The sequence below is a fragment of the Antedon mediterranea genome, chromosome 2 (assembly GCF_964355755.1).
Source record: "Antedon mediterranea chromosome 2, ecAntMedi1.1, whole genome shotgun sequence".
Taxonomy (NCBI): domain Eukaryota; kingdom Metazoa; phylum Echinodermata; class Crinoidea; order Comatulida; family Antedonidae; genus Antedon; species Antedon mediterranea.
The window spans coordinates 3,866,009-3,881,508 of NC_092671.1; the positions used below are offsets into that span (position 1 = coordinate 3,866,009).

General features: G+C 32.7%; 2 protein-coding genes across 3 annotated transcripts in view; both read right to left on the bottom strand.

The window, feature by feature from the left end:
* Positions 1-206: 206 nt before the first annotated feature.
* On the bottom strand, positions 207-4,318 carry LOC140040100 (uncharacterized). The gene is made up of 2 exons (XM_072085780.1): positions 4,242-4,318; positions 207-3,306 (listed from the first exon to the last, which is right to left on the bottom strand). Exon 2 carries the CDS (start codon positions 3,279-3,281, stop codon positions 1,722-1,724), a length of 1,560 nt encoding a protein of 519 aa, XP_071941881.1. The 5' UTR covers positions 3,282-3,306; positions 4,242-4,318; the 3' UTR covers positions 207-1,721.
* Positions 4,319-8,070: 3,752 nt separating this feature from the next.
* The window catches only part of LOC140040103 (protein CIP2A homolog), a 35,403-nt gene continuing 27,973 nt past the window's right edge, over positions 8,071-15,500 (bottom strand). The window contains exons 20-22 of one of the 2 annotated variants that reach the window (XR_011842689.1): positions 13,580-13,718; positions 9,274-9,774; positions 8,071-8,712 (exon numbers count right to left, since the gene is read on the bottom strand). Coding sequence is in view for 1 of the 2 variants with exons in the window: in XM_072085783.1 (XP_071941884.1) it covers positions 9,631-9,774; positions 13,580-13,718 (283 nt within the window). In the remaining variant the exon portion in view is untranslated. Of the gene's footprint in view, positions 9,775-13,579; positions 13,719-15,500 lie in introns of both variants that reach the window. The other variant, XM_072085783.1, reaches the window with a different exon arrangement.

Sequence of the window (15,500 nt, forward strand, 5' to 3'; positions counted from 1 at the left end):
GAATACAATCAGTATTCATGTATTTCATAACATCCTAACATATATTGCTTTTTTGGTCTACAATAATTAATAGAACGATGCGAGTACAATGGCTTCGATGGAACACTATGCATTAGAATAATTGGTTATCCGCACTTGGAGGATAACCTACTGTGATTATTATGAATCTTTTTTCCAAAACTATATTCTTATTTCTTTTTGCCATTTTCTGTACAGATTTTCTCTAAAACTTGTAAAAAGAACATTATGAAACTTTGTCCGTATGAATATGAAATAACTTTAAATATCCGAATGGTTACAACATTTCTTTATGGCTAGCTTCAAATCGACGTAATGCACTTGAACGTTTTACTGTTATTGCATCATGACATACTGTAGGCCTATAGTAATCTGTTTTTCTATCCAATGTTCTTATGACATTTGTCAGGACTCATTTTGGCGATTGGTTATCACAATGGAGCTATATGCCCACCTAATTTTATAAAGCTTTGTTCCAACTAGAAAGAGAAATGTCTGCCGCAACGTAAAGAACATACTCTGCTATTAGTTTGTGTTCATGAAAAAGAAACTAAAGAACGAAATTCAAGATACTGTATTCTACCTTCACCATTTTAATTCATTCCGCATAAAAGCATAAAATAAGAAAGCAATATGATTAATAATAAACATTATTGACATAATTATATCAAAGTTTAAAAAAAAGAATAATCTAATTTATGTCAACAGAGGCATTAGCCGGTCAGTAATTATATGGTAACTTTTTTTTCGGACTCAAAACAGTCACAGCTAAAATCTTAAAAGCTAAAAGTTCATAAAGGATGATTTAAAATCTGGATGAAGTTAGTTTAAACAATATTTTGAGCGGTGCTTGTAACTTTCTTACACTTATTTCAAGATAGTAGGCCTAATCCAGTTTTAAGTTCGTGTTTAATATGTACCGTTCACTTGCATCTCACGGATGACCGGTAATAGTTGCATGATGAAGGTGTTGATGGCGACGATGACTTATGATCGATATTGTTTCATGTTATTGAAGACTGAATTGAAGACTATTCTTTCTACACAATTTTCAACTTATTTAATTATCTATTTACTAATTTATTTTACTTTTTTTTTTTAATTTTTTAAATATTTGTGTTACTCATCAATTTACTGTAACGAATTTTAAGTATACATGTTTAACATGTTATCGTAACTGGAATTATATAATTATTCGGTCCAGTCATTTAAAGATTTAATAAAACACTAATAAAACTAATAAAAAAACTAATATGTAGTGGTCCTAATGAGCCATTTTTAAAAAATGATTTCCATTGGTAACAGCAGCATCAGCATTTTAAAATGTGCATAGTTCATTTTATTTGTTTTAAATACAATTGCGTAAATTTAGTTAAAGTTAGTAACACAGAAAAAGATAATAATATTTGAGAAATACAATACTCTGATAAACCATTAATTAGCCTAACTTAGTTGATTAAAGAGCATAATTTAATGTAGCATAATTTAATGTGGAATAAAAGAAGGAAGCGTTTCGTTCTTACCCTAAATCGCCTTCTAGAGCTTAACCATCGATAATTACTATAGAGTGGATGGGACAAAAAGATTGAGAAAGGAAATGTGGAAACCGAACCCACACAAATGGAAGTAAATAATGCTGATTCTGATTGGTAACAAAAAATCTTGGCTACAACTGGGTCCATAAAAGGGTGACGCACATTATTTTAAGGCATACATGTCTCACTTTTAAAACTACAGGCACAATGAGAAAATGCCGCCTTATAATAACAACAAGCTTTCTTAAAGTCACATATCTTTTCATGTAGCTCTGCATTTTTTAGCATAGATGCTACTTTATTTTGACCTTGCAAACTTTCGATTTCAAAACATCTTTTTAAGTACTTAATAATCACATCAACCTCACTCTCTTGCTCATCTATGAATTCGATGGATCCATTTCCACTGTTCTTTACGAATGACTGAAGAGCAATATCTAAACAATCTTGTTTTCTGGACACTGCATCGTTAAATTGTTTTCTCAATATAAGATAATATGAATAGTCTCGGTTTGCGTCAAACAATACAAATGGATCGTGTTTAAAATCAGATAATATACTTTTATAAACAGCAGTCACAGCCTCATGGTCTTCCAAAAAAGCCAAGACACGTGCCTTCGATAGTTTGGCTCTGGCATAATATGGGTCCAGTCTAATTACATTGTCAAGACACTTCAATTGGTTGTTTGCGTCGTTCATTCTCCGGTAAAGAAGCGCCTCTTGAAAAACGATACGCGATGATTCATTGCAATTTTGCTTCGCATATTCAATAACTTTACGAGCTTCTTCAAAGTATATTGAATCTTTAGGCTCACTGCAATTCTTCTTGTTTCCTTCCACTCTTCTGCATCTACAAACACCCATTTGGATATAACAGTTAGCTATGCGACTTAATATGGCTGGTCCAAAAGCGTTTTGTTTTGCTTCCGTGAGTAGCTTCATTATTTGTTGTACACGAGAATCATCCTCATCTTCAAATACAAGACTGTGGCCAACATCTTGTTCGGATGATGTACGGTTCATAACCTCTTGTTCATATTTTCTTCTGTGTATATCAGCTAGTATCGTCTTGGCATAGGCATGATCAGCATCTAGTTGCAAGACGTTCTTCATGATTTCTTTAACACCCTTCATTCCATCAGACCCCTGGGACTTATGCATATTTAATTTTTTTCTTCGCCATGTTATGAGTCCAAGCATAAACCTCCACTCGACATTTTCTGGGCATTTCTCTGTTGCTAGTTTGAGCTCAGTCTCACTTTCTTCGTACCTAGAAAATAACAACATAGACAGCGCGAAGCCTTTAGTCGCATGAACACTTGCTTGAAACTTGTTTTTGTCCTCTTCTTCCATATCCTGATATGTTGTAAGCAGATATTTGAGTTCTTTGTAGATGATTTCCTGTTCTATTTGATTAGTCGTAAACCAACACTTTAATGCCAAATGTATTGATTTATAACCATCTTTGATTGATTCAGTTGTATCTAAGTCTGTTATGGCCCAAAATGCTTCCTCATTTTTTTCTTTCGCTTTTGCAATATCCTTCTTATCGTTTCCATTAAAATCTGACATGTATAAGTAGCTTTCGAATAAAAGAGCTTCTATGACGAACGATTTCTTATCCTCCTGGTGTTCAATAGATTGTTTTAAGGATTTAAATGATTGACTTCTATTTTCAAGTTCCCAATTAGCATGAAAGTTAATATCTTGTAAATTCATCGGTTCCATGGTGTTGACCAAATATATCGTGACACTGCCAAAAGAAAATACTGTAATAATATATTTTACTATCTGACTGGTAAGATTAGAAGTAAATTGTTGTTTTTATTTATTATAAAAATGAAATAAAACCTTCCACACGTTCAGAAAAACTAAATAGAGTTCTGGTGAATGAGTTTATATTTATATTGAATACAAAATATTGTACTTTTGAATGATTAGGCCTATACTTATTTTGTACTTTTTAAATTTAAAACTATAGGCTACATGAAACGGTTTGTTTTAGAGTACTCCCAGGTAGTTAAAGTCCCAGGCCTAAGCGCAAAAGTATAAAAGAGTTAAATTATAGCTATAACTAATGTCAATCGAAACACTCAACTTTCGAATTTGCATGTCAAAACGTTCTGTCCTACGCTTGAGTGGACTACAGAACGAATTTTTCACACACAGTTTGAATGAATTCATAGAATTTTGTTTAGACAGAATGAATTTCGACTAAACAGAATGTGTCGACACAAATGATTTTATTTGACACAGAATGAATTCTCTCCACGAAATAATCAATTATTATTCTTAACATAATTATGTTTTGATTGAATTAATATTAGGAATTAATTCTGTACCTACATTACATGTGCGTACCTGAATAATTATTTAAAAGTTTATTATGTTTGTAAATATTTATGTCTCAATAGAATCAATTCACATAATTGTATTATGTCGAAAAAATTTCCCAAAGGCGCTTCGTAAATGTTAGTTTTATGTTTTTAAATCTTATATTTAGTCACATAAATATGTGCCTGTAAAAATTAATACAAATATTATGTTCTTGAAAGTACGAGCTTCCAGGGACTTTTATTGGTTACTAATATTTCACTTCTCTGTACGATTTTTCTACATACAAAATTGTAATTGACAGCTGAATTAGTGTTTATAAGTTGTCTTAAATAACATAAATTGCAAACTTACGTAATTATTATTGTCCTGAAAATCTTGTAACTTGCAGCAAAAATTTGACTTTTCGGGCCCGTCTATCTTCAACTCTTGTTCGTAAGAGCAACTGCGCTCCAACTACTCCCAACTTTTTATTTATAATATTATTGATAATGGACGTCACAAAGCTTGCTAACGGTCAATGAATTTTTGTAATGCTAGATTTTTGTTATTTGTTATTTTGCAAATACAATAATCGATAAATAAATAAATCGGTCAACCAATCATATCACTGTGGGAACATGACTATGAAAGGGTGTTTCTGTAGCTGATAAGGTTAAAATCATGGCTCTGTGTAACAAAAGTAACGAGGGAGTTAGTTCTATTTCTGTTGCGTTACCAGGCCTATTTAAGTTTATTTATTTGTTTATTCACCTTTGATTCGATGGCACTTCCATTCGGTCCTCACAAACTAGATTTGAACTCGTCACGGTGACGAGTTAGGCTACACGCAACGCATCGTAACATACACATGTTATTTATAGCTTGGCCTACAGTAGGCTGCACTACGACGAGTGTACAAACAGCATACTTTAGTCGTAGGCACGATCAAAAAGGCAATCTCTACATGTCCAACAAGCGTCAATAGTTGACGGTATTAGCATTATAAACGTTTTAGTTTAAATATAATAACTTTTTCAAACTGAAAAATAATTATATAGGCCTATGTCTGAAAGAAAAAATGTTTGGGCAATAACATAATTAAAATTTGGGAGAAAATTAATAACGGATACGTGATATACGCTCTATTGAATGTGATGAAATGAACAATTTTAAAATTCAGATGGCCATATGATGCCGTCATAACATCCTACTGGTCTAAATGTTAACTGAATCACGATTGATTCTGATGAGCTATAATCGATTCATAATCATTGACACAATGATCATCATCACAACAACACTCAACATGACCATGTGACTTGTTTCTGTGCAAGCAAGATGTATTTGTATAAAATCAGACTTCCAATAGGCCATTCAAGTTATTCAACTTCCATAGGAAAAAACACATTGTCTGACCAGGGAAGAATGATTAGTTTGTCTGACAGACAATTTGCCTTTTTTTCCCCAGTTTTTATTAGTTTTTTTCAGGTGAATATTTTTTTTCGACCCAATAAACTATTATGTGACATTATTGGAATATTCTTTAAAAATATATTTCAAATACAAGTATTTTATAAAATAAATATATACAGCATTATACTCTACGCATACTATGCACGGTTTCCCATAATGTCTGTGATCTAATTGATTTAAAACAACGGTTTACACACGAATATTACGATTTTCGCATACAGACTAACATGTGGGGAGCAATCGTATAGTAAACAGCATATGTACACAGAAATAGTTAACTTATCACATAAGAGTACATTTGCTGTAGGCCTAAGTTTAATATGGGATGAGTTTCACGTTAGTACCAAGCCGAGGTTCAGTGGCACGTTCAAATGGGTTATACGCGTGATATACCGACACTCAACATACCTTAGAACATAATCCAGTTCGTTAGACATTGATGAGTTATTGGATCATACAACTACATTAAGTGCACTCAAACGTATACGATTTCAGATACGTAATCTCCTTAAATGCGATTACCGCCTATCATTCTATCTCATTTAGCATTATTTATTGTATCACATAATCTTGACATTTTTTTTTCTATGGCACATGAGAGTAATACGATGAAGGAATCATAAGTGTTGGAGGGCATAATGTTCGCTAATGGGGTATATTGGATTAATCAGTAGTAGATCGTATTGACACAGTCAACATTTAAAGATGTATACTTTAATAGTATAATAATAATAATAAATACTATACTCTTTACATTTTAAATAAAAAGAGATTTCTGAATATTTAAAAACTAATAATAAAATAATCTGTAATATCAACAGTTTCTACCGAAAAGATGAGTGAAAAGTGATAATGACGTCTTTAAAAATAGAAAATATTTTCTATAGAATAATAAAACCGATGTGTTCTAAACAGTGGATTTATCGCTTTCTAAAGTGTACGCATCCAATCAAACGTCACTCGTGTTTAAAAAACGGTCAGAAACGTAATTTAGAAATACAATCAACTAAACATGGAATGGAAATGTCCTACTACACAGTATATATACTCAAGATCGTACGGATATTGAAGGGTCATATAGAATCTAAAGGAAAATTGACTAGAACGCACGTGAATAATAAAACTATTACAGGAGCCGTAATGTTCTAAAATCAAAACAGTACTTATAAAAAAAAACCATACAGACATTAGATTGAGTGTTATTGACTAACGTTAAGTCTATTTTCATCCATCTAACGATACATTCCATTTCGGAGACTAAATATTAAGTAAATACAGAGTGACGTCAGCCAAATCGCAACTAGTAATATAGAACATTGATGTGTGGAACGAAAATAACTTTACTCGTTGTTATGGCTGCTTACAAAAAAAAAATCACGAAAATGACGAGTATTGAAACACAATTACTGTATATGATTTGGTTGGAAAATTATACTGTAATGACAGTCAATATATTCATGCTTTAAAACCAATGTGCCGATAAGTAATTGTCTGGTCATGATGATGTATGGTGTATTTTATTTTCTTGCACGTGGACTATACACATCACTAAAGCTTGGAGTATATGTAATAATCTTTTTTTTTCAGGTCTGTCTACACTATCAAACTAGTTTGACAACACAAGTGTGATGTGCCTAAATATGGTAGCGACATGCCCAAATATGGTAGCGACATGCCCAAATATGGCAGTGATATGGGTTGGGTTCAACTGTGGTAAATCGAACGAGGGGAAATAACACTATGGTCAAGCCTTATTTCAGGGAACAGTTTGTTTGGTCGCCTCCAGGGTTGGGTACTACTGTGGTAAATCGAACGAGGGGAAAATAACACTATGGTCAAGCCTTATTTCAGGGACCATGTTGTTTGGTCGCCTCCTGGGTTGGGTTCTACTGTGGTAAATCGAACGAGGGGAAAATAACACTATGGCCATGCCAAACCTTGAACAGTTTGTTTTGTTTCCTCCTGGATTGTGTTGGGTTCTTACTGTACAGCGATTTGATTTATGTTACAAATCGTTGAGACTGTATAGCAAAATACAAAATAAACCAGTGATGGAAAAATTCATATAGTCTAGTCGATGTCATTTTACAATTTCTGCATTATGACTGGAGTGAATTCTCGAACACAATCAGTTTAAAACATGACTTTTCCACGATATAAAAATCATATTTATAAAAATCAATACATTATTCATAAATGCAAGGCAGAATAATAATAATCGACATGTAACATGACACTTTCGATTACGTAAATTTGTTTTCATTAAATCTAAGTTAGTTTTAGTTAGTTAGATTAGTTAGTTTAAATCATTTTTTTTTTGCAAAATTTCTGTAAATATAGCTTATATTATATAAACGACGACAAAAATATTTAAGAATAATGTTGACAGTTTTTAAAGTAACGGCGTCGAAATTTATGACAAATAACAGCGACTAAAACATTGAAAAATAACGACGACGAAAATTGTAAAAAATAACGGCGACAAATTAGTGAAAAATTACGCCGACGAAAATATTGAAAATAACGGCGATAGATTATTGAAAAAATAACGGCGACGAAAATATTGAAAATAACGGCGATATATTATTTCAAAAATAACGGCGACGAAAATATTGAAAATAACGGCGATATATTATTGAAAAAATAACGGCGAAAGAATATTGAAAAATAACGGCGACGAAAACATTGAAAAATAACGGCGACGCAAACATTGAAAAATAACGGCGACGAAAATATTGAAAAATATTACAGCAACGAAATAGTGAAAAATAACAGTAACAAATAATGCCGTCATATTTAAAAATAACGACGACAAAATTCTGGAAAATAACGGCAACGAAACTTTGTTAAGGCCAATTTACACACACGAGCGGTAACGGTAACACAGATATTAAATCTATGTTATTCCTTATGACTGATTCCGATCAAGATAGATACAGATTCTACTGTATGTGCGACAAGCTACACGGTTTTCCACTTACCGTTAATGCTCGTCTGTGTGAATTGGCCTTAACGGCGAAAGATTTAGAAAAAGAATGTGTGTTTTGAAACTGTGTGAAAACTTATTCATTTCAGATAAATGTGTGCTTGCAGATGATATTATTTTAATATTTTCAGCATAAAATTCCCATGAAGTATCGGATACAATATCATACCTCAACATACAAAGTTTGTTCTATGTACAAAAAATATATCAGGATAATTATTGATAGCTATTACCTGGCTACTGTACCTTATGTTCTCTTGCTGTGTGATAAGCTTTGTACTTAGTGAAGCGTGTCACATCATTAAGTAGGAACTTGGGTGTTTGGTTTTACACCAACACAGCCTGATAAAGGTATGATCATCCACTATACTTAAATGTCATCACCTATAAATTGATTATTTTGTACTAGAGTTAATACATAAACATTTTAATCTAATTTAAACAGTCACACTGCCTAGAAAATTGAAAAACAAAAATTGAGACACTTGAAAAACAAAAATTCAGACAAATTATATTACCTACTACTATTGCCTAAAATATAGACATATCGCATGTTGTTTGGGAAATCCCTATTAACGAGGAACAACCTCTATTCAGGGGACACTTTCCAGTAAAAATGAACACAAACAAGTGTCACAATTATATCTTTTAACACCACAGCCAACCCCTATTCAAAACACTTTCTTCAGTTCTGAAAATGTCCTTTAGGGCTCGAGTTGTACTGTATAGACATTTCAATACAAAAATATCATAAATTATTTTTTTTAAACAATAAATCTGAATTATCATTTACAAAATATAACTGTAATGTTACATGCATTTTTATAAATAAATTGTAACTCGGCATTATCAATGTCAATGAATTAAAAAGCTTTCCTTTTTAATTGCTTTGCTGATATTTTAAAGTAGATTGATAGAAGGATGCGAAAATTGGTTCTAAATTACCAAGCAAACCCATTCAAGGGACACTCCTATTCAAGGGACACTTCCATTCAAGGAACACCCTTATTCAAGGTACACCTCCATTCAAAGTACACTCCCATTAAGAGCACAGTTTCCTGTGAAACGAACAAGAGGCAATATGTTACAATGCTACAGGCAACCTCTATTCAAGGGACACAAGTATAATTAAACGAACAAGGGGGAATATGTACCGGCACCCCTATTAGGGGGAAAATTTATTCAAAATGTTTTTACTGTATATAATCTCTGTGAAGCGACACTTCTTGAATAAAAAAAATGTCACTACATACAGTAATTGTATTTAGGAATTTAATAAGATTACATTACATTTAATAACATTTATTTCTTAGCACCGGTTAACTTATGAATCATATTTTGAATTTCGTCATGTTTTTGTAGTTCTGTAGTTAAGTTCACTACATCTGCTTCCTTTTCTGCAATGACTTTTTTAAGTGTCTTTATCTTTGATTCCAATGCAGTAACCTAAAATAAAAAACATTAAATTATTACAATATTGGTTGTACAGTATTGGGACCATGTCAAAATTATTCTGCTGCAATTACTGCAGTAATTGTAAAAACTAGATGGTACGCTCGCTTCGCTCGCGTACCATCTAGGTCGTGCCCACAGATGGTTCTCGAATACATAATAATTTCAGCGTTAAAAAACTGGCGATTTCAAATGTACGTACAATAATAATAATAATAATGTCGTTTACAGGAACGAATAAATAGACAATGATTTATGAGATGGTTCTCGAATACATAATAATTTCAGCGTTAAAAAACTGGCGATTTCAAATGTACGTACAATAATAATAATAATAATGTCGTTTACAGGAACGAATAAATAGACAATGATTTATGTACTCAACTAAAATTAGCACCCTGAGAATTACAGTACTTCCGAAAGAGAAACTTGTCACAAAATGAGACCAATTGTTTAAGTCAAATTTAAACAAACTTAATTTGTGTTTTGTATGTAACATTAGGGGTGAGGGATGGGGAAGAGGATGGGTGCAAAGAGGAACAATTTTTAAATATATTAAATATATTCTTTATCCATTTAGTAACGAAATATTAATTGTTTTCATGTTTTACAAATAATATACCACTAAACACAGTAAAACATTGCTATGTAATACTTTGTTGAAACTATCACCGTCCAAGTCGATTGAAATAGTACAGTACATGTAACGATACATCACTACGACGTGTATGTTTATATAATGTAAAACAATTTGTGAAAACCACCTTTATTCGAGGAAAATCATAATTTCGATTTAATCGTCAATAAATATGAAATTATCTAACTCAACTTAATTAGTAGGCCTAATGGTTTTCAATTGTTTCTTAGGTCGTGTTTATACAACACCCTAAATTTGAACACGGCTTTAATTTTTAGCGTGTTGTTCGGACCGAGGTCAACCCACCTTAACGTTTGCTGTTATACTAGAAATCACGATACCGTGTTATACCGGAAGTTTCATCAACACGCAGTGCATGCTAGGATAAAAGGTCAAATCGTTGATCGCGCTTGAATTGTCTGAGTTGTCAACAATCATCGTCGCCTCCTCGCTGTCCGATGTATTCGCGCGGTTTTTACCATTTTCATTATATTGTATTCGTTCACGTTTGCATTGTTGTTTATTTTGTTCTCGGTTCATTTAAATTAATAAAAGTTATTTTAAGGGTTTCATTGTTTCATCTATACACTATGCCCGACACTATGGAAGAAGATGCCATTTTTGCGATGTTATTTTTTTAATTCTGTTTGGAGTGGGAAACGATAGAGGCCTACTACCACTACGAGTTGGCCCCACTAGGCTAGGCGTAAGACGTGGTAGGAGGATGATTGCTGGCAGCGAAGCAGCAATAAATGGGCCCAATCTTGTTAGCAATGATTGATATTACGACCTGTTTTAACGAGAGGTCAAAATATACCCTGAGGACACTTCCAACACGGTAACGGCGACCGGGAATCCACCAAATTTTAGGATTCAGCCAAGTAGCCTTTTTTGCAATTAAAATCTCATTACACGGAATCTCTTTGTTGTTATACAACACACTTTTCGTAGGCGTGTAGAATATGCGTGTAATAGCGTGTTGTATAAACGCGCCCTTAGAGCCAATTCATACTTAAGTTGGTTTTTACCCCCGTTCTTACCCTACCCACCAAAGTTGTTCTGCGTTTAGGGGATGTGATGCACCGTAGGCCTATCCTGTACTGGCTTTACAACGCTACTCATGCCAGTGAGGGAAGGGTGATGATGTGGGTGGTTTAAATGCAATAAAGATGTTTTACATAATATACTGCGACTGAAAACGCTAGCTCATTATCCGTTTAAAAAAAATTATATCCAACCTCTGCAGCACAGATTGAAAAAAAAATGGATCAAATTTCTGTTATGAGTATACAGTACTTGCCTTTACGACGCCTGAGGGAATAGACACTTGTGGAACAGAGATTGGAATGTTCCATTCATCGCAAATCAATACATTTGTATAAACATATATTAAATCTATCAAAATAGTATTTTTTAAAGAAAAGCGGCCTGTCTTCAACATTATGATGCTGTACTCGAGCTGTTCAACCGGTTTTCAGCCATTAAAAACAATTATCGTAGGAGGAGATAGGAAAATGCGAAACATCCTCGTATTATTGTCTGTGGGTATTTTTCAAGACGGACATCCATTAGACAGTGTATAGCACGATCGAAAAACACCCCTATTTGGGGCAAATCGTTGAACCTAAATTCGTTTTAATTGTCAATAACTAATTATCTAACTCAATTTAATTAGTAAACAGGGTTACATCAGGTGGTTAAAATCAGTACCGAGATTCTAACCAACTTTATATACCATCGAGTAAACATTCTAGAAATAACGCGCGATTTACCGAATTTTGCCCTTACGTAAATTTATATATAGATAAATTTAAAGGTCTGCATGGCAAAAATCCACATGTTGATATAAAGTTTACAGTACATCACATGTGTAGTTCTGAAAAGAATGATGTAGGGGGACATCCATTACAGGACACTTGAAATGAACATATACCCCTATTCAAGGGACACCCTAAATTAAGGAAGAATGAACAAGGGGTCATGTATCCATATACCCCTATTCAAGGGACACCCTAAATTAAGGAAGAATTAAAGTACTATAACCATCAATTACAAATTAGTTATTAATTTATTCAATTTTATTTGAAGAAGATAATCCCTTTAGGATTTAAGATAAGCATGATTGATTAACTGGGATTAAGATGTTAATCTCATAGATCACATTATCAAGGTTTTACATGCTAATAGTTCTGCATGAATAAAACTCATTTTCTTAGTTCAAGTACAAAGTATAACTAAAAATACATTTTTTTTAAAGAATTATATTGAAGTATTTAATACAGTATTATAAATAACAATTTTGTTTTCAACCTCTCCAAAATACTAAAATACTAACAGTATTTACTTGTAAAGCTCTGTCTACATTATCAACTTTGTGACAAAAAATGTGATGTGCCCATATTATGGACATGATGATGTCATATCACTACCATATTTAAGCATATCACTGCCATATTTGGGCACACCACACCTTTTTGTCACATAAAGTGTAGACAGAGCTTAATGCACAGATCTTAAAACACTGTGCTCAAAAGGCTTTCAAACCATGCCAAACTGTAATTTATATACAGTAATCACAGCGCTGTTTTTTAAATAAAAATAATAACATGAGTAAAAACTATAAATTTGTTTTGTTTAAATTGTGGCTATGATCAAACTATTTTAAAATATTGTTAAAATTACATTTTTCTTAGTACAGTGTTTGTTCAATTTCAACATTTCTCATACCTATTTCACTATATAATAATATTTAAATAATTACACTATCTTTTTAAAATGCTGTCTTGCCAAATTTGTATTAAGTATATTTAATTAATTTATATTGTTTATAGATTATTAACATTTTATGCTCACTAACTTCCAATTTAATCTAATTAACTAATTAAAAATGGACTAATAAACAATCTGAGAATCTGTCATCATTAAGTTAATTAGGTCTTTACCAGATCATACATCTACGAACAAGCATAGAGATATTATGGAACAAGCTATCTAGTTATTGGGACGTTTGTTATTCGCATAAGAGCGGCGCCATTGACTCGACAAAATTAACCAACTGAAGATAACCTTCAATAATTTGTAGTAGCGTTAAAGGCTGAAGAGGTCACGTTGAGGTCGTAGAAAAAATAAAACAAATTTAATTGGAAAAATTTTAAGTCTTACTTGTTGTTTGAAATCTTTGTTTGATTTTGTGCTTTTTGATATTTCTTGACAAAGTTGGTCGATCGCCATTTCCTGGTCATCTTTTTCCTTCTCTAAACTACTGTAATCGTCTTCCAGCTCTTTTATGCAAAGTTTGGCACTAGAAAGTAATTACAAAATTATACTTAATATTATAGTCGAGTATAAATACACTGCATGTATCCTTAACATCTGATTGGTTAATTTTGTATCATGTTGCATTAAGTACTAACTCTATTGCTGCCTAATACAATTCTATTTAATGTCAGCATTTTTTATAAGAAAAACCAAACCAGTGTAGATGTGTATCTATAATTTCAGTGGCCTAAATTGGAGATCTGCCTTTTAAAAGCTCTTGACTTTGACATTGAATAAAGTATGGAAGGAAAATATTTGAATACAATTTTACTTTCCAGCTCTGTGTATATTATCAAATTTAATTTGAAAAAATAATGTGATGCGTGAGTGAGTGGCCGAGCGGTTAAGACAGTGGAACCGTAATCACGTAGCCATAACATCGGCAGGGGTTCGAGGCTCACTCACTCCATGGTTCTGGTGGTAGAACGAGTCTTCTCGGATAAGGACTATAAGGGTCATTCCATGTCAGATCACCCAATGGTAAACACCCTACTGACTCGGATTTTAATGAAAATTGGTACAGGTGGTTATTAGCCTAAAAAAAGCTTAAATATAAAATTTTACGTAATTCAGAAAAACAGATTAAAAGTTACGGGCTGGACAAATTGTGGAAAAAACGCAAAAAACCGTAAAAATGGGTGCGGCCGCCAATTTTCAAAAGACCATAAAACAAGAACTACAAGTCCAATTAAAAAAAAATAAACAGTATGGGAAAGGAAATGCCCCAAATATTCCAAATTTGTTATCAGAATTGTAGTAGAATGTCTTAAAATATATTTGACCTTTTGATATATAAAATGACCCCCGGTTTGACCTTGTGGAACGTATATTTTTTTAATGTCATTACTTTTTTTTAAAACTATAAAGTGGTATTTATAACATATGTAAAATGCTAAGATGTCTTTTACCTCATTTAGAAGATATAGTTATATCATGTTGTCTGGGTTTGTGTTTTGTATCAATCTATGTGTTAATTGATATACCAGGAGGATATTGATGAAGTAGAATACTGTACAACAAGCAATGGGTAACAACAGACCGCACAACATTAATAACGGTGAAAAAGTATTGAAGAATGCGGTGATGAGCTAGCTGACCAAATGAAGCTAACAAGGCACCAGTTACTGTTGCTGAAGCTCAGGGGTCATTTATCCTTTGCAGGAGATGATTTTGCTGAAAATTACGCTTTTGTCATCCAAGATGAAATAAAAAGCTTTCACTGGAAAAACAAACAGGCAACACTGCATCCATTTGTAGCATACAGATGTGAGGTGGATGGAAATTTATCTAATTGCAATACACTCAACAACAGTGTGGACTTTCCAAAAAGTTGTTTTAAATCATTTGAAGGGTAAATTTTACGAATAAAGAAGGTTCACTACTTTACCGATGGATGCGCAGGTCAATATAAAAATAAGTCCAATTTTATCAATCTATGCAATCACAAACATGATTTTGATTTAAATGCCGAGTGGAACTTTTTCGCCACATCACATGGGAAAAGTGAATGCGATGGAATTGGGGGGACATTACAACGACTGTTAACCAAAAAGAGTCTAAAACGTCCATATCATAATCAACTACTAACATCAATAGACATGTTTAATTTCTGTGTTGAAAACATTCCTGGTATCATTTTTTTTCATTTATGGGAAATGACTGTTTTACCTTTCTATTTACTTATATTGTTCTATGTAAAAGGGTCCTACAAAAAAACAAAGCTACAGCTTTTTTATGCAGGATCCTTGTTATCAGTTGTATTGCA

Coding starts and splice junctions, on each gene's coding strand:
- LOC140040100 (XM_072085780.1), bottom strand. CDS start 3,281: ATGGAACCGATGAATTTACAAGATATTAACTTTCATGCTAATTGGGAA.